Below are 27,014 nucleotides of genomic sequence, written 5' to 3'. Positions count from 1 at the left end.
AGAATAATTGTCTTGCATATTGTAGAATAAGGCCCACTGGGCAGTACCCTGTACTGGGGAGAATTTGCTGCCTAATATTGGGCAAGTTACTTTTATTTTTCTCCCGGTTCCCTCTCCACTGACCCCTCCTCTGGTCTCTGTGGCTTTTCTAACCAGACCCCAGCATGGACACTGCATGCTAATGAGACAACACTTGGTCCAATCCCAGGCACTTGTTTCTGAATAATTAATCTGGCACTTTACCAGCACTTACAAGCCTTAGTTTTTCTGATGATTAAATAAAAGGCCAAGGCTCTTAAAGCCGCCAACTAAGTCTTCAGTTTGGTTTGGCTTCATGCCACATTAGCACATTGGGGAGTCTGGGAAGATCTGATGAAAGGATAACACCCTCCCCTCTTTTTAATCTCCCATGAATGCCCAGCTCAAGCAGCAGCAAGTCCAGGAAGATGGGAGAGGATAGGTGTTCTGAGCAGTCCCACCACTCACACCCATTTCGAGCATCACCTGGACATTCTGGCTCTCATTAGCCCTTCCCATCATTCAAGTGCCTTGTTTTTGTTAGCTTTCCAGCAATTCTCATGTCTCCCTCTTCTCTATCTCCTAGGATTATATTTCCCTGAATGTGATCGACATCAGCTTAAGTTCTCCCAGACTGCATGACTCAAATCCTAAACTCAAAAATAAAAGAGAGCCTCCTTTCTTCTGATTAAAAAGATATATATCAGGTTTCTCAGAGCTCAAATTTGAAAACACCAAACAAAGCCTCATGTCCTAAACAAGCTTTAGGCCTTCTTTAAGGATGACTTTGAACCACAATTGAAGAGAAAGGGGATCGGGGTAGCAACTGGCTTTTAGGTAGTCCTGTGCCTGGCACTGCAGAGCTTCCTGAATTCAAAAGGGCCATCAGAGGCACTGAGACAGCAGAGATTGTTGTGGCAGAAGCAACTGGAAAATGTCCTGAGACTGAAACACAGACAGATTGACATTACCCTGGTGGACACTAATGACTTGCACTTTGAAATGCCAGAGGCTCATGCTGCCAGTTAAGACAAGAAAAAAACACATTTCTAGTCTCCAAAGACCTTAGATCTTTCCAGACTCTGCAGGCAAATGCAGCTGTCATACATTTTTGCAGCAGGGCTGGGCAGCCCCTTTGTGTCGCTAGGGGATTCATTGCCAGGTTGCTATGGGCAGTGTAGTTAGTCAAGTTGAATAAAACAATCACTGAAAACCTCCCAGAGGTTAAATTAGTAATGATTCAATTTATAATTCAATGCTATCAAACCTACAGCATTTTCAAACACCAGGCTTATCTTAGTGGTACTCAGTAAACCACTCTTCCTCTGAACATTTGCAAGCTCAACAAATAGAATTCAAAAAAAGTTTTATGATTTATCATTGGCAGATCATTTGAATGTCTTTTCAATCACAGGCATCTAAATAAAGTAAATTTGTCCCAGCATGGGCATTTCTAGGAAGCAAACAAAAGTCAAAGAGGAAAGAGCTTGTTGGAAGCTTTCTTGAAAGGAAAATCTTTCAAGAGCTGCTCTCAGCTGCAGGAAGGGAATATTCCCACACCAGTTTGAGTAAAGGAGATCAACAAAAGAATTCCTGATATGACTGAATGAAGGAAGTATCTGTTTAAACATCTAAAATTGCAAAAGGTAGGAACTAATAAAATGTGAGGTAAATCTCATGAAACACAGTCCTAAATGAATCTAAAGTTCACAAGTAGGGAAGTGGACTTGGCCCAGTGGTTAGGGCATCCGTCTACCACATGGGAGGTCCGTGGTTCAAACCCCGGGCCTCCTTGACCTGTGTGGAGCTGGCCCATGCACAGTGCTGATGCACGCAAGAAGTGCCCTGCCATGCAGGGGTGTCCCCGCATAGGGGAGCCCCACACGCAAGAAGTGCACCCCACAAGGAGAGCCGCCCAGCATGAAAGAAAGTGCAGCCTGCCCAGGAATGGCGCCACACACACAGAGAGCTGACACAAAAAGATGACGCAACAAAAAGAAACACAGATTCCCGTGCTGCTGACAACAACAGAAGCAGACAAAGAAGAACACGCAGCAAATAGACACAGAGAACAGACAATGGGCGGGGAGGAGGGGAGAGAAAGAAATAAAATCTTAAAAAAAAAAGTTCACAAGTAACAGGTTTCTTTTTTCTTTTTTCTTTTGAAGAGATTTTTATTATTTTTTTCCAAATTCTACTCAATTTATTCATTTTTTAAAAAGATATTACATTAAAAAAATATGAGGTCCCCATTCAAAAATATGGAACGCTTCACGAATTGGTGTGTCATCCTTGCGCAGGGGCCATGCTAATCTTCTCTGTATCGCCCCAACCCCAGTATATATGTGCTGCTGAAGGCGAGCACAGTAACAGGTTTCTAAAGTCAACTTAGCACTTCCAAATCCGGTCAGTAAATAATGAATCAGCACCTGTGCCAGATGCTAAAAGGGGGAGAAGTAAAACTGAACCTAAGTTCTCCATAGGTTTTTTTGGACTAGTTGAAAAGACTAATATGATGAAAAGAGAAATACATGCTAAATTGTGTGATATTGATTTTTTTTCTTAAAGATTTATTTCCCCCCTCCCTACCCCCCATTTTATATGCTGTCTGTTCTCTATGTCTGTTCATTGCATACTTGTCTTCTTTTTAAGAGGCACCAGGAACAGAACCTGGGACTTCCCATGTGGGAGGGAGGTGCCTAATCACTTGAGCCACCTCCCGTCCCTGCTTGTTGTGACTCTTGTTGTTTTTCTCATTCTGTTTCATAGTTTTGTCTCCTTGCTGCATAATCTTGTTGTGTCAGCTTACCACACCAGCCCGTTTTGTCAGCTTGCTGTCTTGCTTGTCTTCTTTAAGAGGCATCAGGAACCAAACTTGGGACCTCCCGTGTGGTAGGCAGGCACCCAACTGCTTGAGTCACATCTGCTTCCTTGATATTAAGTGGAATATAAGGAGTTAAGAAAATAGAGAAATCAGTGTTGGCTGGGGTAGGAGAGTTCTTGGGAGGAGTAGCAAAAGACTCCAAAAGAACCCAAAAATATCTTCTATCAGCCTGATGAAATTGTCACCATTATTGTTGCATTAAGGCCATTTTCAAACAGTACATGATGGTGGTTACACACACTGGCTTTGGTACCCACTTTCCTGAGTTTCAAACATGATTTAACCACTTATCAAATGTGTGATTTCTTTTCTTTTTAAAAAATTTTGTGGTAACATGTATACAAAACAAAATTTCCCATTTTGTCCGCTTTCGTGGGTACAAGTCAGTGATAATAATTACATTCATGGGGAATCTTGAAGGCTCTAGAGATATCTAGACACTATAGGCAGGCAGACAACCCCAGGAACTTGGCACCCTGTCAGTGGCCCTTACCTTGGAATATATGATATCCTATCCCCCCAATGTATCGGAGTTAGACTCATTTATAATTTTCCTACATTTTTTTAAACATTTCTAAAAATTTCTCCCCACCCTGTCATTGTTTGCATTTGCTGTATCTGTTTGTTATGTGCTGTTTGTTTGTTTTTTTTAGGAGGAACTGGGAACAGAACCTGGGATCTTCCATGTGGGCGGGAGGCACCTAATCACTTGAGCTGCCTCCACTCCTTACTTTGTTGTGTCTCTCATTATGTTTTCCTCTGTGCGTCTTTTGTGGAATCATCTTGCTGTGCCAGCCCATTACATCAGTTCCCTGCCTTGCTTGTCTTGTTTAGGAGGCACTGAGAACTGCATCTGGACCTCTCCTGTGGTAGATGGGAGCTCAGTCACTTGAGCCATATCTGCTTCCTGGAGGAAATCTTTTTGATCCATATCCTATCTTCCTCCACGACTTCAGTTAGTTCCACATTTTAGGATTTATTATTTATTACTTATGACACTACTTCTTGATACCAATTTCTACATTAGCCAGGACTTTTTCTGGTGCAAATGACAGACACTCCACTCAGGTTGGCTTACCCAATAAACAGGAATTAAATCATTTTACTGGGGAATCCAGAAGGTCCTGCTGGATCCAGATAATGAACATGGGTCATCAGAATGTTCTCTCTCTGATATGCATCCTCCTGTCTATGGCCTTTTTTTTCCCCATTGAAAATGGGCTTTGTTTGCATGGTGGAGAAGAGGCTGCCTGCAGCCAGACCTCATTCAAGCTCCAAGTCCTAAAAAATCAAACACATCATTCAAGCTCCAAGTCCTAAAAAAGCAAAAGAGTCTTCCCACTAGCTCCTTTGGGGAAAATTTTTGATTAGGCCAGAGTGGGTCTTATTGCTGTGATTATTACAGTACAGAATTGTCACTTTGACCAGGGTGATAGATTAGTCAGGCCTGATGAAGTGCCAATCTCGATTAGAAGGAGAAAAGAAAGCAAGATGGGGAGCTGGAACAACTGTCTTTGCAATTCAATGCAATGGAAACTCCATATATTCTTTACTAAGCCAAATAAACTATGTTAGCCCCTCCCCCAAGCAATTAAACTGAAATTAAAAGGCTGGGTGCATAAAAGTGTACTATTTTTAAAAGCCAAATTATTTTACAACCCTTAGAGAGACACAAACTAAAACAGAAGTTCTGCATTGTCCATTGTGCAGAGAATTAAACACATATGAATGAAAAATAGAAATCAACCAGAACACTGATCACATGGATATTTGCTTTATAATAATTCAGCAAGCTGTCACTTATACATTGTACTTGTGTATGTTACAGTCAATAAAATGTTTCTTTTTTTTTAAAGGCCTACATCACATTTTAGGAGTTAAAAATGATTGTTGAATAAAGACTCCCTAAAGTTTATTTCCAACTATTATGAGGATTATAACCATTTTCTATCTTGAAGAAACTCATTTGTGCAGTACACTGAATGCAAATTATATTTCATTACTGTTTCTGTATCGATTTATTCAGAAACTATCTGCCCAGTGGGAAAGACAAACTTTTCAGCCTTCACACATTGTAACAAAGGAAAAATATCCACAACTCCTTGTTGCCATCAGTGGTTACTTTCTTATAGTAAATGACCCTGCTTCTGTCTTCCAGGTTTGTGCACTTATGAATCATTGTTTGACAGAAGGGTTGCTGAAGGGTGTAACAATCACAAATTGTAAAGAGAATCTCAGGCTGTGTGCAAACAAAGGTTCCAAACAGAATGTTTTTTGAATAATTGGGAATTACATACAAGAATAAATTTGGATATGAAAAATGTAGTCAAAGATGGAAGAAAGCCTTGAGACATCAGACAAGTTGCTTTAAGAAAAACTCATAGCTAAACATTAAACCTGCTGTTTAAAATTTGTTAAGGCTTTTAAACAAAATAAGCTTTTAACCTCAAGGCAATCACTTGGTTCTCTGCTCACACTATATTGAATGTGTTTCTGTAAAAATTGGAGAAGGTCCCAAAAAGACTGACAAATAGTTATGAATGATTAGTTCCATTTTCTGATTCTCTGTGACATGTCATACATTTTTATGAGGCAAAAAAAAAAAAAAAAGTTAAAATGAAGCAAGATTAATGTCCACTGTCTTGTAAATTCTCCATTCAGGGTGTTAAGTACCATACTTTCAGCTCAGAATTTTAAAGACAAAAATGTTACTTTCTTTTTAAACTTTGGTCTTAAATGAAAATCTTTGTCTTAGACTGTAAATATTTCATATTTTATATAAAATGATTTTAACAACCACAAGAAGCTTTGATGTTTAAGCAACTCATTGCTGGGGAAATGAATAGACCATGTTGTTCCCACTAACAGGTCTCCAGCTCTGTGACAGTCTGGCTTTTTGTCAACTTTGCATTTATAGAGACATGATTGAGTTCAGTGTCTTTCAAACTCTAAGTCATGCTATGTTAATGAGTAGTGAAATCAAATACAACCAGCATTTAAAATATTTTTTCATAAACATTTTTAAACATACACAAAAGTAGAGAGAACAGTAAAATGAATCCGCATATACCCATCATACAGACTCAACAATTATCAAGATGTTATGTTGGGAAATGGACTTGGCCCAGTGGTTAGGGCATCTGTCTACCACATGGGAGGTCTGTGGTTCAAACCCCGGGCCTCCTTGACCTGTGTGGAGCTGGCCCACGCCCAGTGCTGATGCGTGCAAGGAGTGCCCTGCCACGCAGGGGTGTCCCCACGTAGGGGAGCCCCATGTGCAAGGAGTGCGCCCCGTAAGGAAAGCAGCCCAGGGCGAAAGAAAGTGCAGCCTGCCCAGGAATAGCGCCACCCACATGGAGAGCTGACACAGCAAGATGACGCAACAAAAAGAAAGACAGATTCTCGTGCTGCTGACAACAACAGAAGCAGACAAAGAAACAAGACACAGCAAATAGACACAGAGAACAGAAAACCAGGTGGGGGGGAAGGAAGGGAAATAAATTAATAAATCTTTTTTTAAAAAAGATGTTATGTTTGCTTCTTCTATACCTTTCTTTTTTCTTTGCTGAATTATTTTAAATAAAATGCCAAGATATCATGTTAATTTACTGCCAGATACACAAGCATGCATGTCTAAAACTATAGATATTTTTTTGGCATAACTACAAAGCCATTTTCACACCTTAAAAAATTAGCAATAATTCTTATTATCATGTAACACCAGTCCATAATAAAATTTCAGACAGCAAAAAAAAACAGCAGGGCAGGATGAGGGGCATAAATAAAAACAATCTGAAAAAAAAAAAAACAGAAGAAGAAAATAGATTAGTAAATAGCAAAGGGTACCACAAATAGTATGTCTAATTATTGTTTCATGCAATTTCTTATTGTATATGTATATTTATGTCATCCAAAAAATATATTTCTTACTATTTGTCACAGTCACCAAAGTTTAAAAGCTACTTGATATGCTCTGGACAGACACCTCTGGGAGTTCTGTCTCCAGAAAACACTTTTTGCAGGTTAAGGAGGAATCTATGGTACAGGGACTAGAGTTCTGTTCCTTTGCTCTTGATGTTTCTTCTTCTTGGATCTCCCCTTGCCACTACCTCTACTTTATACCTTCCCATGCCTCTGTGGGCCAAAATGCCATTCCCACCACAAAATCTTCTTCTATTCTTTTTTTTTTTTTTTCTTCCAAATTCTACTCAATTTATCTTCTTCTATTCTTGAACCTTCTGTCACTTGGTTTGCCTCTTCTTTGTGGTACTTATCACATGGCCTTATGTAATGGTTATTTGTGTATAATATGTGTTTTGTCCTATTCTTTTTTTTTAATACTCTTTTTTAAAAAAAAAAAAAAGATTTATTTATTTATTTATTTCTCTCCCCTTCCTCAGTTGTCTGTTCTCTGTGTCTATTTGCTGCATCTGCTTTGCGCGCATCAGCACTGCACATGGGCCAGCTCCACATAGGTCAAGGAGGCCCAGGGTTTGAACCGTGGACCTCCCATGTGGTAGACGGATGCCCTAACCACTGGGCCAAGTCCGCTGCCCTTTTGTCCTATTCTATAAACTAAGCTCATCAAGTGCAGAATGCATAACTCCTGTGCCCTGGGCATTATATACATTAAGCACTAATAATTGAGTGAACTAAATTAGGAGTTTGAGACACTACCTGTAGGTTAGTGGGCAGTGAAGATGTTGGTGTCAAAATTCATACTGCAAGGCAAGAGTAGAGAAGAGCCCAGATTCATAGGTTTAGATCTGAAAAGCAACACAAGAAGTCAAAAACGACAATAATAACTACATTACCTTTTAGGGCTTCCTATATGTTTGGCACCTTAGGCACTTTCACTTTACCTAATCTTCTCCCAAAACCCTATAAGGAAGGGGTTGTTAATGTCAGTTTTACACATGAGGAAACCAAGCAGTTAAGTACTTTTGCAAAGTCTGGCTTCTCATCTGTTCTTCCTAACAAGTTATTGCTCAGAGGCAACTTCACTCTCTGATAGAAAGAATTTCCAACTAGCATGTGAGTCCATTTCTTAGTTCAGAATAAGCTAAGGAAGAAACCAAGGATGTTCAGACTGGACTTCTCTTCTGCTTTGCCACAGCTTGTGGAGTACATTTAAAGAAATCTGAAAAGGTCTTGGGAAGTCTGAACCAAAAACAAGCAAACAACACTCTTTTTCTCTCACACACACTTTCTCTCTTATACACACATATGAAACACAGAGACACAGGCACATGTGTGTGCACATGTGTCAATACCTATTCATCCTTCAGATGTCAACCTAAGAGTCCCTTCCATGGGAGGTCTTTCTGACTCCCCAGGCTAGTTGTATTAGTCAGCCAAAGAGGTGCTGATGCAAAGTACCAGAAATCTGTTGGCTTTTATAAAGGGTATTTATTTGGGGTAAAAGCTTACAGTTACAAGGCCCTAAAGAGTCCAACTCAAGATTGCTTTCTCACCAATCAGTTGCCATGTGTTGACACAAGATGGTTACTGATCTCTGTGACAGTTCAGTCTTCCCCTCTAGGTTTCCTCTCTCTAAGTTGCAGGCTTGCATAGGGCTTATCTCTCAGGGCTTCCTCCTCTCCTGGCATAGGGCTCATTTCTTTCTGGGCCTTCTCAACTGTTCTGTTCTCTTTGCAAGGGTAGCTGCAAGCTATTAGGAGAATGGCTCATCTCTCCCCAGGGATGCAGGATAAAAAATGACAGAGTCGGGAAGCAGACTTGGCCCAATGGATAGGGCATTTACCTACCACATGGGAGGTCCGTAGTTCAAACCCTGGGCCTCCTTGACCCATGTGGAGCTGACCCATACACAGTGCTGATGCGTGCAAGGAGTGCCCTGCCATGCAGGGGTGTCCTCTGCATAGGGGAACCCCACGCACAAGGAGTGCGCCCTGTAAGGAGAGCCGCCCAGCGTGAAAGTAAGTTCAGCCTGCCCAAGAATGGCACCACACAAACGGAGAGCTAACATAACAAGATGACACAACAAAAAGAAACAGATTCCTGGTGCTGCTGATAAGGATAGAAGTGGTCACAGAAGAACACACAGCAAGTGGACACAGAGAGCAGAAAATCGGGGGGGGGAGGGGGGGAGAGAGGAAGGGGAGAGAAAAAAAATGACGGAGCGCTCTCTTCCCATGTGTCTATCTCAAGTGAGTTTCCATTTTATATCAAACCCACCAAGGGGGCGGGAAATCAACCTGAGTCATGTTCTACTGATGTGGTCGAATCAATGGAAGCCCTCAAAGCAATCTTAAGAGGTAATCTAATCAAGGGCTCCCTGACTAAATCTAATATAATCAAAGGATATCACACCCAGAGGAAGATATTAGTTTAGAAACATAATCTTTCTCTTTTTGGGATTCACAGACATAATCTCAAACTGTCACACTAGGCATATTCTCTTGTGTAAACATGTTTCTTTCCTTCAGAACCCCTATTTCACTGTGTAATTCATTTAGTATGGTTATTTGATTAATACCTGTCTTGCCCTCTAGAATGTCAGTTCCATAATTGTATGGACCACTCCTACTTTTGCCCATCATATTTTTCTGAATCCTTAACTCCATGTGGCAGACAGTAGGTGTTCAATAAATGCAGAATAAATGCATGAATGAATAAATGAATACCTAGATTTCATCGTAGTTGTTCCATAATTCAGTCTGGTACAGTGATGGAGAAAATTAAGAGTTTAAGGGATAAAAGCAATTAGAAGAGAACCTCCTACATATCTTGTCATAACTTACAAAATTGTGTAGGAGAGAATGTAAACTACAATATAAGCTATAATACATGCTTAGTCCCAATGCTCTGGATATGTTCATCAGTTTTAATAGATGAACCACACTAATGAAGGATGTTGTTAAATGTGGGAAAAAGTGGGAGGGGTTGGGAGCAGGGCATATGGGAATCTCCAATAGTTTTGTGTAACATTTATGTAATCTAAGAATCTTTTTAAAAAATAAAAAAGTATTTAAAAAAAATAAAGAGAACCTCCATTCATTCCTACTGCTACCTCCACCACCTTATTGCATTTGTACCCACAGACCTTATCTTCCCTTCTGGGACAATGGCTGGGCTTCCTGGACTCTTATCGAAAGCCAACCCCTTTACTTTCGTACTGGATCCCATCCTCTCTTGCCTTCCCAGTGTACTCTCTCTCTTGCACAATACCAATTTTTCATTCTGCTGCTGCACTGATAGAACTTTCTTTAATCATGGAAATGTTCTATTTCTGTGTTGCCCAATATGGTAGCTACTAGCCATATGTGGCTATTGGGCAACCCTAACCCTAACCCAAATTGAAAGACTGAATTTTGAATTTCATTTACTTTAAATTTAAATAGCCATATGTGGCTAATTCCCAAAAGCATCAGACATGCTATTACCTCTCCCATGTTAAAAAAAAAAATCTCCCTTTACTTCACCCCCACTTACAGATGCCACCCCATTTCTCTGCTTCTTCCTTCACAGTATACTCTACAAAAGGTTTCTCTATACTCCCTATCTCCACTTCCCTTTCTTCTATATATTCCTAAACTCACTTCTATGATTCTTTGGGCTCAACACTCACCAAAATGGCTCTTTTTAGGACTTTGAGTTCCCAAACACTATGATCAATGTTAAGTCCACATCTTATCAGAACTAACGGCAGCATATTATATGGTTGAAACTTCCTTCTTCAAAGACTTTCCTCTGTTGCACTGCAGCCACTCTGTTTCTTGGGTGCTGACTACTGAGAAGAATGCTTCCAGGCACCATTCATACAGTTGTTTATTGCAGGAAGGTTGCTAACAAGATGTGGTCCAGGGCTGCAGGCCGACCCAGATAGCTCCTGCTAACAGGACAGCTTTAACAGTAGCTTATATAGGTAAAGAACAAAGGTGGCTCAAAGCTAGTGGGAGGTATTCTGAAGGAGATTCATTCTTCCTGAAGTTCTTTCTCATTGTCTGTACACAAAGACCTTCAATGGTCACAAGAATAAGTTTCGACCAGTGCCATCAATCTTGTGTACTGGTCATGCTCTATGCCCTAAACGCTCCCTGTTGATTGATGAGGGTTTAGGTATTTCTTTGTTCCATTGGGAATGTAGGGAAACAAGTACCAAAAAGGGCAAGCAAGGTTTGCCACAGAAAAACTATTTACTTTATACCTCATAGGGTTATCTGGGACCTCACTACCTTCTCCTAGTGTTTCTCCTACTTCTCTGGCTATTCCTTCTTAGTTTTCTTTGCTGGATTCTCATTTTCACATCCTCCAAATACTGCAGTGTGACAAGCCTCAGTCCTTGGACCTCATCTCTTGTCTACCTACATTTTCTTCCTAGAAGCTTTCATCTATTTCCATGGCTATAAATATTAGGTATAAGGTATATATTCCCCAATGTATTTCTATCCCTGTATATCATATAGCCAACTGCCTTTTCAAGTTTGACCCTTGGATATCTAATAGGTGCCAAAAGCATAATATTCCAGAAAATCACTTTTTAAAAAAAAAATACTAATACAGGGTGTTAATAATTGGGTGGGTTGGGAGAAAATACACTAAATGTAAAATATAGGCTGCAGTTAGTAGTAAAATGTATTTTGGTAATGCTCTTTCATAATTTTTAACAAATGTTTCACAACAATGCAAGGTGTTGGTGGTGGGGTGATCTACGGGAGCCCTGTATGTTAATGTAATGAATGATATACTTTAAAAAAATTTCCTCCAAAGGTGACCATAACCATATATATATTTTTTAATTTTTAAAATACAATTTTGTTTTTAATTATAAAAATATATGTAGGGAAACGGACTTGGCCCAGTGGTTAGGGCGTCCGTCTACCACATGGGAGGTCCGTGGTTCAAACCCCGGGCCTCCTTGACCCGTGTGCAGCTGGCCCATGCGCAGTGCTGATAGGCGCAAGGAGTGCCCTGCCACACAGGGGTGTCCCCCACGTAAGGGAGCCCCACGCGCAAGGAGTGCACCCGTAAGGAGTGCACCCGTAAGGAGAGCCGCCCAGAGCGATTGAAAAGTGCAGCCTGCCCAGGAATGGTGCCACCCACACTTCCCTTGCGGCTGACAACAGAAGCGGACAAAGAAACAAGACGCAGCAAATAGACACAGAGAACAGACAACCGGGGTGGGGGTGGGGAATTAAATAAATAAATAAATCTTTAAAAATATGCAAACAGTACTTCAAGGGGGGTTAGTATGTTGTGAATTTTTAAAATATACTTTTAAATTTTTTTTTAAGATACTTAGATTACATTAATGTTACATTAAAAACATAGGGGATTCCCATATGCTCCACTCCCTATCCCTCCCACATTTCCCCACATTAACATCCCAAAAGAACCCTTTTTAATTTCACCTTTTAAACCTGCTCCTTCCTCAGTCTTCTCCATTTTAGTCAATGTCATCTCCACCTTTCCAGGTACTCAGCCCAAAAGCCTTGGAGTCATCCTTAACTTACACCCCACTGCCAAATTGTAAGTAAATCCTCTTCATTCTACTATTTAAATATAGGACTAAAGAGAAATTTGACCCTTTCTCTCCACCTCACTTCCATCTCCCTAGTCCAAGCTACCACATCTGCAGTCTGTGATAGTACAAGAGCCTCCTAACTAGTCTCCCTACTTTTATTTTCCTTATTCCCTTAAAATCTTCTCTCTGCACAGCAACCAGAATAATCCTTCAAAAATGCAAATGGTTTCATATCACAGCAACATACCAAACTTTCCCATCTCAATGTGAATAAAAATGAACGTCCTTACTGTGACCTATTACACCTTATAGGATTTGGTTCCCAACTAACTGCCTCTCTGGACTCCACGCCCAGATTCCCCTTTGCTCATTACTCTCGTTCACAAGGACCTCCTTACTATTATTTGAATAGGCTAGACCTGTTCTTGCCTCAGGGCTTTTGTATTTGCTGTTCCCTATGCCCTGAACACTTTTTCTTTAGAAAATCGTCCTGGCTCCCTCCTTACTGTTCAAATGACTACTTCTTAGAAGGCTTTTTCTTATTCATCCTATCTAAAATAGCAAAGAGCTCCCCTCTCCCCAATTTGTTTTACATCACAGTTACCTCTTTCCAAATTAGTACAGGAGAGCTTAATCAGAGGTCAGGCTTTGTATGTTTTGTTGTCTGCTATATCCCCAGGATATCCAATAGCAAGGAAATGTGCTAAGTAAGTGCTGAATGAGTGAATAAATTAAACATATTTTTAATGACCAGGCGTATAATCCAGAGAAGGTAATTTAGCCTTCATTAGTCTTCTGTTTCTCAATCTCTCAAAGGAGAGGTGGGCTAGGAAATCCCAAAATAAATATTGACTCAGTAAATATTGCAACCTACTGTGTGCCTTGCACTGAGCAGGTGTTTTGGCAACAATAAGAGGCTTCCTGTTTTCAAGGAGCTCGTTGTCCAATGGGAGAAACAGCCAAATGGAAAAATTATTATGAACTGTCCATTGGGGACAGCTTCCATAGGAAATGTCACAATGTTCACTGTGGGATGGGTAGAAGACAACTAGGTAAAGAGGGGTGGAAGCCTGTTTCTGGCTTCCCACCCGTGCTGAGGGAAACTTTCCAGACTATAAGTAAGCCTCGTGAAATCAGGGATGCGTCTAACTACTGTTTTTTTTCCAGACCAGGTTCTAGACTCTGTATCACTTCAGTGCATTACCTCCGCTATTGGTACATTTACTGAAGGAGGGAGTGGAGAGCGGGGTTGGCAAAGATAAGGAATTCACTTCTAGCTTTAAAACTGTACAACTTTGGTTTAGTATTCATTTCTCCCATAAACCAAGGTACTGAGTATGAAAGGGGTCAGCGTTGGACCTCCGTGTTCCTTCACAGTGGTCCCAAGCCCCAACACAATTCACTTCACATTTTACCTTGGAGGCCCATAGCACAGTGAGAAGGTCCTCAACCTTTTTCCTGTCCCACAGTCTTGGGTGCTTTAACACTTTTCTTATCAGTAAGCGCGGCAACGTCGGCGCTGAGCCCAAAACTCCCGAACCCAAAGGACACTATCTACATTCTGTAAAAAGAATTGTTTCACACTGCGCTCTTCACACCCTCTCCAGAGAGTTCCCGGGTGTTCGCTCTAGTTGGCTCCTCCGCAAGCCCCTGCGCTAAACTGGGAGGAGTTGACCTCTTCCGACTCTACCAACTGAAAAGTGCAGGGTCGGAGGGCCGGAACATGCGGAGATGTCGAACATTTGACGAAATAAGAAGACGCCTTAGATGATAAATAAAGTCATATCATTTATTTAAACATACTTAGGAGCTCAAATCCCTCATAAAAGAAGGGTTTGTTATCCTTCTGCCGAAAACAATCCTTGCCTCCCCCTATACTTGGCGCTCCCGGCCTTTGGGCTCTCCCGCGCCGGGCGACCCCGCGGTCACGTGCTCCTCCGGGTCTCTTCCTCTGTGCATGCTGCCGTGGGGCCGGCCGAGCCATGGCAGCCCTACTGAGACCCGCGCGTTGCTTCCTCCGTGCCGGGGTGGCCGCGCGCCTTCCGCTCTCCCTGCGCCTCCTCGCCGGCGGCCCGGGCTGGCTGCACGCCGCCCCTGGTCGGCTTGCTGCTCGGGCCAGGCCCGTAGCCGGGTGAGTGCCCAGGCCATTCCCTCAGGTCACCCTGCAGCGCGGGAACTTCCCGGAGTCGTGGGCCCCGGCGCAGGTCGGGTCCCACCTGAGACCTCGCCGCCCCAGGGCCAAACGTCCCAGGGCGTCTGACCACCCTCCTCGCCGGGGTTTTTCGGGTGACAAGGCTGTCGCCTTTTGAAGGTCACAGTCGCGGGCATGGCTCGTTTCCGGCTTGGGTTGCCGACCCGGGCTAGGTTTTCCTGTCCTCGGGCCATAGACGTCCGTCCTTGATATAGGATCATTGGAACTGGGGAGGGTAGGGAACTTTGAAGGCTGTTGCAGGGGTCGGGTGGTATTCCCTTCCTAAGATTAGCAGTCTTGGAAGCTGTACCACCTGAGAATCTGGTTGGTGATCAGTAACCACCTATGACTTCAATTGCAAGAGCTTTATTTTTTTGGTTGGGGTGGAGGGAGATAGCTTAGGAATGAACATTTAATTATGATCAGTTTGAACTTTTGCCTGCATTTTGCCTGCATTTTCTTGAACGGAGTTTTCCTCCAGTATTTACCAGGGTATTGTAGGACTGCTCATGGTAGACTGAAAGATTAATGAATGAATGAATGAATGGATACATACTGGGCAGTCTGTTGGGATCAGGCATGCAAAGGCAAGTAAAACTAGCGATTGATGTCAAATATGTTTAGAATGTTATCATGGATTGCAGTGTTTCAGGAAACAGGCTTGTGTAAACTTTGTCGGGCCGCCGTAAGGAATGTTGATGAAGATGTTAATTTGAGTAGTATTCTGACCACCAGAGAAGAGGAGGTGGGCCTTGAGGTTTTATCATGGGTGAAAAACTAATTGTGAAACACTAGTGTTTATAAATGAGGGTCCTTTGGAAGACTGCATGTTGACTAAGAGCTAAGATCTTGAATAAACCCGGTTTATATTGCAGGTCCCTCCGTTTATTTGCATTGTGCCATTGGGTAATTTACTTATATTCCTAGGTTTCAGTTATCTTAGCTATAAGATTGGGGTAATAATAGTGTTAGGAATATTACAAGGGATCATTTATATAAAGCATTTAGTATAGGGCCTGATCCATATGTTTTTACTATAATAATTATTATTATTGATTACATGGATCTTTGTGGGGCAGCTTGAAAACCTAGTCCCTGCATAAAAGTATATGGAGGAAATGTTTTATGATTTCTTAACTATTTAGTTATATAAATCTTGGGAATGTAGTATTATTTGTAATTTGAGGCCTGTTTACATTTTCTGAATATAGGAACAAACAGTAACCTTCAAAAGTCATGTCTTTGCTTTCACAGAACTATATCTCTTGGCTTTCAAAGAGTTTCTTTTGAGAAAGGGTTCCCATTATGCTGTTTTTCTAGTTCTCAACATTCTTGTGAGGCCAGAGGAGGGTCAATGCTATCTTTCATCTTGGCTGTTGCATTTGCAGAGAACTGAATAAAGAAAGAACACAATCTAGTAGAAAGGGTCTTGGTCTGGGTGTTCATCATATCTGAATTCCACTTACTTGCTGTGTAATCGTGGACATCTTCCCTAACCTCTCTGACCCTCAGTTTCATTATCTGCTAAGGTAGAGGTAACAGCGCCTTTTTCCTCGTTATCTCTTTAAAACTGACCCCTTGTCATTTAGGGCTTAGTTATTCAGAGAAGCCTTACCTCACCACAATTGAAACAACGCCATTCTTATATTTCATTTTTATCCATGGCATGCTTCACTTGTGTGATATTATTTTTGCTTATTTATTTGTTCTACATTTGTTTCCTTAGTAGAAAGTGATCTGCATGAGAGCAGACTCTGTCTGTTCACCACTGTATGTTCAGTTTATGGTAGGCAATAAAGTATTTATTCTATGTTTCTCCTGGACTCTCAACACTTTCTCTGCAGCTTCCTACCCCACAGCCTATTAACAAAACCTTTCCTGGGACTCTGTACTTATTCTCATCTTTATTCTTCCCTGTCCATACTCCCCTGTCTCTTCCATCCATGGCAGTCACACCACTGGCACATCATTGTCTAATTTATTAATTTTTAAATGTGTTTTTAAAAGTCATAAAACTCATGTTCCTTGAGGAACAATTGCAAAGTACAGGGGAGAACAAGAATAAAATAATCACTCTTATCCCATCACTCAGAGAGCTACTGCTCTATATCCTTCCAAACATTTATGGGTGTGTGAGATGTATGCTTAATTAAAATTTTCAAAGTACTTTTTAATGACCAAATCCACTTTTTAAAAAAAAGATTTTATTTCTTTCTTCCCCTCCCCACCCCACCCCACCCCGTTGTTGTTTGTGCTGGCTGCCTGCTCTCAGTGTCTGTTCGTTGTGTGCCTGTCTTCTTTTTTTTTAGGAAGCACTGGGAACTGAACCCAGGACCCTTCCATGTAGAAGGAAGACGCCCAGTTGCTTCAGCCACCTCTGCTCCTTGCTTGTTATTTTTCCTCGTTGTGTCTCTTCATTGTATTATCTTGTTGTGACAGCTTGCAGCATTAGCCTTTCTCATCAGCCTGCTGTTTTGCTTGTCTTCTTTAGGAGGCACTGGGGACTGAACCGGGAATCTCCCATGTGGTAGGTGGACACCCAACTACTTGAGCCACATCTGCTTCCCCAAATCCACTTTTTAGACCTTGGAGTCTGGCATATTACTCTGTCTCCCATTTCTCCCTTCATGAGATCCTTTTCTTGGCCTTAATGACACCACTCATGACTCTCTTCTCTTGAGGGTTTTTCTCACTCACATTTCTTCTGTCCTTTTAAATGTTGGGGTCCTTACAGTTTTACCCTACGTCCTATTACATTTTCTCAATTTTTTCATTCCCTTTGGGTAACCTTTTTCCCTTTCAGGACATTATTCCTTACACACCTATATGATGATGACATTATTTCTTTTCCTGGATATAGACTTGTCTACTAGCCATGTCTACCTGGTTGAACTGCAGATACCTCAAATCCAACACATCTCAGATTGGACACATCTTTCCTCCCAAATCTGCTCTTCATGTGTGCCCTGTCTTAGTGTATACTGCTATTTCTTCTTGCTGGGCAGTCATGCTTACCTTCCAGTTTATTGATTGAACAAATGACTAAGTCCTTTTAGATCTATTTAATCTGGAATGCATTCCCTCTCCCCATCATCATTCCCTAATCTCGTTGGTAAATTTGATCGTGTCTGTTTTCCTCTTTACACTCAGGCACTGTGATGGCTCCCATCGACTCCAGGAAAAAGTCGGTAGCATAAGTGCTTTATGATCTGGAGATGCCTGTGAAGCCTCACCTCTTATGAGTTCCTTCCCATGGCATTCGATATTCTAGCCATACTGAACTACTACCTTGAACTCTTCTAGAGCAGGGCTTCTCACTATAATAAGCATGAAAATTCCCTAGGGATCTTGTTAAAAAGCAGATTCTGATTTGGTAGGTCTAGAGAGGACCTGAGATTCTGCGTTTCTCACAAGCCCCCAGATGATACAGGTGGTGGTCTCTTGACCAGCAAGACACTGATGGACCTAGCTGCACATCTCCTTGTCTTTGAATGTGATGTTCACTCTTTGGAATGTGTCTTCTCCCACCCACCCCCAACTCAAGTGTTTCCCTTCCTTGTTAAATCTTTCTTGACTCCTTTACCCATTTGACCACTCCCTTGTGCTTCATCATAGATCTGTATCACATAAAGCACTCATTGAAACTATTACTTGGGCATTCATCCACACACCAGATCTGACTGTAGCTTCCTTGAAAGCAGGAACTATGCCTCATTCTTCTTGCCATCCTTGATGTCTCACTTTGTGACATGTAGTATGTTTGTGAGATACAAGGAAGGATGAAAGGGTGCTTAATCCTTTCTTGTAGTGCAGTGTATCTCTATAAAATCACTTGATCTTGAGTTGCAGAAATCTGTCTGTGGACAGCTGAGTATTATTGAGTGAAATTATTAGAATTGATAGTATTCTACTTTCAGAATTGAAGCACCTAATTCTTATTTTCCACACAAGTGGATTAGAAATTGCTTATGTATTCTTTTTTTTAAATTATTTAAAAAAATTTTTATTTATATATTTATCTACCCCCCCCCCCCCGCCCCATTGTTTTGCACTTGTTGTCTGCTTGTCTTCTCTTTTTAGGAGGCACCAGGAACCCAACCCAGGACCTCCCATGTGGGAAGGAGGCACCTAATGGCTTGAGTCATCTCTGTTCCTGCTCGATGTGTCTCTCGTTGTATTTCTATTTTTTAAAATTTATTTGTTTATTTATTTCTCTCCCCCCCCCCCCCCCCACAGTTGTCTGCTCTCTCTGTCCATTCACTGTGTGTTCTTCTGTGTCCACTTGTATTCTTGAAAGCAGCACTGGGAATCTGTGTCTCGTTTTGTTGTGTCACCTTACTGCGTCACCTCTCTGTGTGTGTGACGCCATTCCTGGGCGGGCTGCACTTTTTTTGCACGGGGCAGCTCTCTTTATGGGGCGCACTCCTTGCACATGGGGCTCCCCTACGTGGGGGACACCCCTGCGTGGCAAGGCATTTCTTGCACCCATCAGCACTGTGTGTGGGCCAGCTCACCAGGAGGCCCTGGGTTTGAACCCTGGACCTCCCATGTGGTAGGTGAATGTTCTCTCAGTTGAGCCAAATGCGATTCCCTTTCATTGTGTTTCCTTGTTGTGTTATCTTCTGTCAAGTCAGCTTGCTCTGCCAGCCCGTCGTGACAACTCACTGTCTTGCTTGTCTTCTTTAGGAGGCATCAGGAACCAAACCTGGGACCTCCCATGTGGTTGGTGGACAACTAACTGCTTGAATTACATCTGCTTCCCTGTAAGAGAGTTTTTAGAATAATGTGTTTGTGCTTCAGAGGAAAGATGAGTTTTGAGCTAAATCTCTTTGGAAATGGTTCTAAACTGATGATTGACTTAAAGGTGAAAATCATATATTGCTCTGTCACAGAATGGTATGACTTCTAGGAGTTGGAAGAAAATAAAATTTCCCCTTGTTTATCTCCTTAAAAAAAATCTTCTCAACAAATACTGCGTCTCTCTGGGTCCTTTGTGAGTTACAAAGTCTCAGCCTCAAAAATTCAGCCTCTGCTTCCCAAGTGTGTAGGTTAACCAGTTTATTACACAGGGATATAACTAGTATATGTACAACTATCTATGAAAGAGGAGTACAGTATGTATTATTTCAGAGACAGATGCAGTCACATTTGGTTGGTGGCAGAAAATCAGTTGTGGTTAAAAGGACACATGGTAATAATGGGTATTCAAAGTGTCCCAAGGGTAGAGAAGAGCACGAAAGCCTCGAGGCAATACTTTTATGCTGTAGGGTGTGGTGAAAGTTGGTACTGGAAAGGCTAGTTAATTCCTTGAAGTTTCCAAGGTAGGTCCTAATGCTCTGAAGCCATTGGAGGGTTTTGAGGGCTACAGGCTTTGGCAAAGTTTACTTCCCTGGTAGGAGAGAGGGAGACTGGAGATGGAGAGGCTGGTTAGGAACAACGTTGGTGCTGCAGGTTAGGGGTAAAAGAGGCCCTCAACCAAGTGGTACAAGACTGAAGAAAAGAGACTTCCTTTTCTTCTTGAGAAAGACTGTAGCAGATTGGTGAGGGTGTTAGGAGAGTTAGGAAGAATACCTGGAGAGTAGGATAAACACGTAGTACCTTTACCATTTTCACAATATGTTTGCATGCATAGGTCATACATACATTTCATCTTCTGTGAGGTTGATATTACAAATTAGGAAATTGAAACTTAGTAGGGTAAAGTAATTTGTCTGGGATTTCAAGTTGGGATTCAGCTGCAGATACTGTGATTCCCAGTTCTGAAGTGTTTTGACTATGTTGTGTTTTAGGTGCTAAAGGGATTACTTATAGACCTAAAACCTTTTTTAAAAAGGCAATATATGATATAAATTTAGGAATTAAAGACTATCACAAGTAAGTACATGGTAAGATATCAGAATATAAATCATTTAGAATTATGTAGTTCATCCTGCTCTTTTTACAGATTCTAAAGAGTATCTTCCTTCACATTACATCCTAGATCCCAACCTGGTTACCATACTCTCCATTACTTCCCATCATAGCTGAGAGAAAGGAAACATCTCTTTGGACTAGGGGAATCTGAGATGGAGACGTCTGAAGCTCCATCTCTAAACAGCCAGTGACATCTGGATAGATGGAATCAGATTGGTATTTCAAGCCAGGAGACTTACCAAATGTAGAAGGGTTGCTAGTACCTTTTCTAGTCTAAACTGTGATTGACCATCAAGCATAAAGCTGTGTTTGGGGTACAGTTTAATCTGGCAAGGCTTTTTTGGAGAATCAAGGTTTTGCAAAGTAGTTCAGGGAGAAAGTTTAATATGATTTAGCTGACAAAAGAGTTTTTAAACAATCTCTTACTTTCATTCCTCCCCCCATGTAATCTACTCCAGGTAGTCCTTTTTTTTTTCTTTAGATGGAGAAACTAATGCCCAGAAAGACTGAATACCTTGCCCAGAGTCACAGAGCTATTAAATACCATATCTTGGATTTGAATAGACCATAAATCTTGTAATTTCTGCTTATACATTTAAAAGATAAGAAAATGCTATCATAAATAGTTAAGATGTATCAAGCTTACTTTCAGCCAGGCCCTTTCTCATTGTAGCCCATACTTTGGGCATTTGTGTACCAACCACTTTTAGAATTTTGCCAAATATGAGTACTAACTCGTACTATTTATATTTACTATTAAATTATACTATATTAATATTTTTCTTTAAGTTGGTTTTGGGCTTAAATTGATATTTTAAATCAATACAAGTAAAATAAAACTTGTGATAGTTATTTTTTAATATGCATTAGAATTAATAAAACTACTGAAATAGAAAATCTTTGAATGCTCTCTGAAATCATCTTGCCTAGCACAAGTGCGATATTTTGGGAAATACTGCATTATCTCAGTTAATCTTTGTAATGTCCCAGAGAGGTAAATATTATCATTATCCCCAAATTATGGTCTTAGAGGAGTTGCAATAACTTGGCAAAAGTCAGTTTATAAATGGAAGAACCTGAACCCATGCTCTTAAGTTAGTGGTGTTTCCATCACGCCTTGGAACCTCCTGTTGGTGCTTTTGAGATTGCTTTTTGAGATTATAAAAAAAAGGATGCATAAAAGCATAGGATGTATAGAGAGGGCTAAATGAGGCCCTGTAAGTCCCTTTTGTACAAAATTTTCTTTACTACATGGAAGTGAAAAATAGCAAATTGTGTTGGTGAGACTTGTTTCCTTGAGTTTGGGGTTAGTCAGATGGGGTCTTGGTACTATATATTTCTTCTCGAGCTCCACTGGCAACTGTGGTCTAAGCATCCATCAGCCTCTCACCTGGACTGCTGCAACAGGCTCCTAAATGGTATGTCCATTTTCATTCTTGCTGCCTTCTAATCATTCTTCACTTTGCAGCTAGACTGATCTTTTCAAAACAGAAATAGATCATACCATATACCCTGCTCATAAACCTTCAATGGGGTTCTGATACAATTCTGTCCTTGGAGTAAAGTCTGTACAGAATAATGAGTCAGCAGACTCCTTACCTACAAAATCCTTGACCATCTAGCCCAGTCATTCAACCTCATTCCTGACTGTTCCGCCCTGGGCCTGCAATACTTATCCCCACTTATCCATGTGGCTGCCCCTTTTCATCCCTCACTAATAATTTCAAATGACACCTCCCTTGAACATTATCTGAAGTAGAATCCTGCTGTTATTTTTTTTTATTATAGTCCCTTGTTTATTTCCTTCATAGTACCTACCACAGTTGGTATTCTGTTTGTGTGTGTTGCTTTTTTTAGTAGTGGTGGTTGTTGAACTCACAGTCATACTTACTCATCAGATAAGTAGAGGGATCCATCCTTAGCACCTAGCACAGTGCCTTTTAATAGAAGGTCCTCACTGAATATTTTTAAATTAATAAATAAAAGAACTTGGATAAGAACTTGTGATAAGAGTAAAAAAGATTAAAAGGGGGAGTAACATGAAAAAAGATGGCTTTGGGGGATGATTGATCTCACAGTGCATATAGACATGGAGAAAAGTTAAAGCCTAAGAAACTAGTTAGGGGATTGTCGCAAAAATCCAGGTATTCCTGACATAATAAAGGCCTCAGAAATAGAAATAAAGAAGCATCTCAGGTTGAATCAGCAGGGTGAGAAGGATTGAGCAATAAAATAATTGTTCTAAGAATTTGAGCATGAGGGAGCAATGCAGTAGTGGTAGCGTTGGTAGTAATAGACAAATTTGAAAGGAGTACTATTAGGTGGTAGCATTATCTTTGAATTTTTAAAATGCTAAAAACTCTGTTGGACCCAGCCATGTATAAAAAAGTAATATACCAAAAAAATAAATAGCACTTAAAAGGCCAGAATTTACTAGAACTAATTAAGGGTGAGTGGCCAGGAGTTTAGGAGGTAATCTGAGAAGTTTGACTCAAAAATGTAATGGGAGCCAGAGATGAGATGATAAAATAATTTTCCCTTATGTGTTTATATCAATTTCAGTCATTAGAATTTGGAGGTAGTGCTTTTCAGCTTGTTCAAGCCTGATAGGTGTACAAGGTAGGAACCTACTTGATCTTACATTTTTTAACAGTGCATTTCAACAGAAGTGGGTTTTTTTTTGTCCTCTTTTCATGGTTTACCAGATTTGGATTGTCTTCCTTTGGCAAATATATTCAGTTTTGGAATTTCTGTTTTAATTGGCTTTCATTTTTGAACAGTATTTCTGCACACTCACCTGAACTTGACACTTTGTTCTGGGGGATTTAAAATAGTGTTATTTTGTGTCATCTGACATTAACAAGGACCTAGTTTAGTGACAGCTTATCCAAAACCAGACAAAATGGTCATAGGAGACTTTGAAAAAGTAAGGGATAAATATGTGTTGGAGTCTATCTTTTGTGGTTTATAGGGAAGAATCTATCATTTAATTAATTCAGCATATTTAGCAAACATCAGTCAGTTAACCATTTGCAGTGAGCTAATGGTTACATTAGATTTGCAAAGATAAGATCTTGTCTTGTTTGATTAGTATCCGGAGTTTTTTCACTCTTTCCCAATCTGTTGTCTGAATAGTTGGGGTCATTGAAGGTCAGAGTGCTTGTGATTTGTCCCAGGTCACAGTGGTAGAATGAAGATTAGAGCTAAATTATTCTCGTTCCTAGTCCAGTATCTATTTCTTATTGTGGTGAAACCGCTGGTATATATGGCTTCCTTTAATGCAAATGTCATATACTTAACCTTTCAATTTGTGACTGGTTTTCCAGGTTAACAACTATGAAATACCTATAATAGGAAACCAAGAGTGGTCTTATTTTTAAACTCACCAACATGTAAATAGTTATTTTTGTAATTGTGGTAAAAATGCACACGTGTCAGAAAAAGGAGATTGTTATCCTGAAGGTGGTTCCTGGATTAATAAACAGTATTTTTACATTATGCTTGATACATACTTAGTGTGCATAGTTTTACTTAGTGACTGCTATTGGAAAGTTTAAGATATTTTGGAATAAATGTAAATCTCTGAAATTTTAGAAAATTAGCGGTATTTGGATTCACTTCAGAGATCATGTCAGATATTTGTGAATCAGGGACAGCCTGTATTCATACAGTGAGGAATACCTCTGATTTCATGTTTTAGAGCATTTGGTTTGCACATTAGACCTTGAATTATTAATATATTGAATTGTTTAACTGTTGTTTATTCTTTGTAAACACACTTGTACTGTCTGACCTTACCTAATTCATAAACATTTTTCATTTTCTTCTGACTTAAAATTAATTAGATTTAGCACCAGAAATCTAGTTTTGCTTTTGATGGTTGCAGATGTTTCTTTTCTACATACAAATAATTATGTGTTAAATTTGCATTTTGACATATGGAAAACACAGATGAGTTAAGAGCTGAAATATTGTTTATAACTATAAAATGTTTAAAATTTATTTAGACAGGAAATTATTTTGGCCAAATGATCCTTTTTAAAAATTGTATAATTTTAACTTGGACATTGGTCTTCTTTTAAATATATTATAAACTTATACCCAGAAAACATTTGAAGGTAGTTATGAGACTTTTGGGTGTATTTTAGATCTCTTGTCTCATTTGCAGAAGTGAGAAGACCTTTGTAGCAAAAGCTCCTCATTTTCCTTCGATAACCTGGTTTGATTGATGGGGGAAAATAAACATTAAAATGCACCATATTATCATGGTTTTCATTAAAGTATTTTATGTGGAAAGTTATGAAGACACTCTCAGGTATTTACGAGATTGATGATGCATACATTTTATATGTGTGCACATATGATTTTATGTAAAAGCAGTAGTCAAGGCTTTCTTTTCTACCAGTTTGTATTTCTCTGAGTATTTTTGGTATTCCAACAAAATTTTAGTTATTTAGTAACTAATAAAAGTTTTGCTCGAAAAGATGACCTAGATGGATAGTAGCTGACTTAGTTTATTATTGCTTCATTTTATAGAGTCAGCCAAGCCAGATTATATGCCACTGTCGCTGAAAAAAAGGATCATTTTCAAGAGGAGCTCACTTCTGCTCATGGGAGAAATGCCACTCAATTTGATTGGGATCTAATGCGAGTAGATAATTCTGTCAGAAGAACTGGCCGCATCACAAAGACTCTTCTACAAAAAGTCTTTGATAGCACATGCAATGCAGGTATTTCAAAATATTCTCTCCAAAAAGTTGAACTTTTTAATAAGTACTTATTTGGGGGCAAGCTCATTGTAGGGTATATAATTTGATAGTTTTAATTTTGTGGTTATGATTTCTTCTTTCCACTCAGCTGGACAAATTTGTTTTAGATGTTTATTTCAAAATCAGCAAATAAAAAAATTGTCTTTTGCTCCCCATAGCTTGTAGAAGAGTAACCTTCAGTGGTAAATTGTTTTGGGAGGTATCAGTTTACCTTAAATCTCCATTGTGTAGTGTTACGTTTTCCTTAGATGATCACATATGACAGATTCCAGAAAGACTGATAGTCATTATTTCCCTTTCATTTTCATTTAGCTGATAAAATCTATTTGGGTCACTTTTGCCTTTGATAATCTGATGAAAGCTGAGAATCCTCTACCAAGCAAAAGAACTGCCACATTCAATGTATACCCACATAATTTTGCATGCAGTTTCCACGGATTCACCAGCTTCCTGAAGCCCATTCATGAATTTCAGCCAGATTAAGAAATATAGCTGCCACTGAATTACTCATTTCAAAATGGTTAATATTATGCCATGGGAATTTCACCTTAATTAATAAAGAAACATAGCTGTAGAAGTTAATGATGAGGGATATCAAACAAGTATCAATTGTAAAGATGTATTTGAGTGCATTTGAAGACTCTTGGTATCATTTTCTCCCCGATTTTTTGTTTAAGCTTTCTTCAGTTTTTTTTTTTTAATATCTTTATTGAGATACGATGCAGCTCACTTATTTGAAATATACAATTCAGTAGCTTTTGGTAAATTCACAGAGTTGTACAACCATAACATAATCAATTTCAGAACATTTTCATCACCCCAAAAAGAAACCCCACACTTTTGGAAATCCTCCCCCAACTCCCCTCCCCCACTTCCAGCCCTAGGCAACACCTGCCTGTTCTGTTGTTTTTAAGTCACCTTTCATGGGCATGTAGATAAAGGTAATGAATGGGTAAAGGGGGGAAAAGTTTGTATTATTTTGTAACTGATTATAAACCCAAATTTATTATATATGGACTTTATACTGCTTTGTACTATTTTCATAAGAACTGAAAAGCTTAGCCTTTGAATTGCAGCAAGCACTGCTTATAAACCAGGTTCTTAGTAATTTTGTATTTGATAGTCTTAAGGTACGTATGTTCATGATCTTAGCTTCCTTAAGAAATACCCATGTTTAAAAATTCAAGTTGCAACTTTATTAACATTGTAAATGATACTTGTGAATTAAGATAGGATTTTTACAACTTGTGGGTACTCATTATCTTTGATGGGCCAGGAGATTTTTGAATATTTACAGACTTTAGTTTAAATTCTGATAGATTATATTTATGATATCTGTGCTTATGTTAACTGCATGAACTTTTTTTATAGGTAACCCAGGTAGTAATCAAGCTTTGCTTCTACTGCGCAGCTGTGGTTCTCTCCTGCCTGAACTGAAGTTCTCAGAGCGAACAGAATTTGCTCATAGGATATGGGACAAACTTCAGAAATTGGGTATGCCTGATTATATGTTTTGCATAAAAAGTGTAGATTTTTTTTTCATTTAGGAAAAAAAGTTTCTTTATTTGCATACTGTAATTCACTTTTGTGGAAAGGCTCCATAATTCATTTTTTTCTTGTAATATATATTTAGTGCGTTACAGTGACACCTAGGGGTGTTAAGAATAAAATCATTTTTTATAACTTTTTGTAGCATAACTTTTATAGTAAGTTAAAAAAAAGAACAGAAGAGAAAGGTATTTATGGTCTGGC

General features: G+C 39.8%; 1 protein-coding gene, 1 long non-coding RNA gene and 1 other non-coding gene across 4 annotated transcripts in view; 1 reads left to right on the top strand and 2 right to left on the bottom strand.

The window, feature by feature from the left end:
- Positions 1 to 2,273: 2,273 nt before the first annotated feature.
- Positions 2,274 to 2,383, bottom strand: LOC111763619 (U6 spliceosomal RNA). The gene has a single exon (XR_002796458.1). It is a non-coding gene; the product is annotated as a U6 spliceosomal RNA (small nuclear RNA).
- A 2,277-nt stretch (positions 2,384 to 4,660) lies between these two features.
- Positions 4,661 to 14,051, bottom strand: LOC105745914 (uncharacterized). The gene is made up of 3 exons (XR_001118482.3): positions 13,805 to 14,051; positions 7,580 to 7,668; positions 4,661 to 6,694 (listed from the first exon to the last, which is right to left on the bottom strand). It is a non-coding gene; the product is annotated as an uncharacterized lncRNA (long non-coding RNA).
- A 240-nt stretch (positions 14,052 to 14,291) lies between these two features.
- LRPPRC (leucine rich pentatricopeptide repeat containing) overlaps positions 14,292 to 27,014 on the top strand; it is a 100,811-nt gene continuing 88,088 nt past the window's right edge. Inside the window, exons 1-3 of one of the 2 annotated variants that reach the window (XM_012524195.3) lie at positions 14,292 to 14,520; positions 25,030 to 25,223; positions 26,634 to 26,756. In XM_012524195.3, the coding sequence (XP_012379649.2) occupies positions 14,372 to 14,520; positions 25,030 to 25,223; positions 26,634 to 26,756 (466 nt within the window). In that variant the 5' untranslated portion in view covers positions 14,292 to 14,371. The remainder of the gene's footprint in view (positions 14,521 to 25,029; positions 25,224 to 26,633; positions 26,757 to 27,014) is intronic. The other variant, XM_071208794.1, reaches the window with a different exon arrangement.

Source organism: Dasypus novemcinctus, chromosome 17, assembly GCF_030445035.2.
Source record: "Dasypus novemcinctus isolate mDasNov1 chromosome 17, mDasNov1.1.hap2, whole genome shotgun sequence".
In the NCBI taxonomy this organism is placed as follows: Eukaryota; Metazoa; Chordata; class Mammalia; order Cingulata; family Dasypodidae; genus Dasypus; species Dasypus novemcinctus.
Note: the sequence above shows the minus strand (reverse complement) of the source record. Positions and strands in the feature narration are given on the sequence as shown.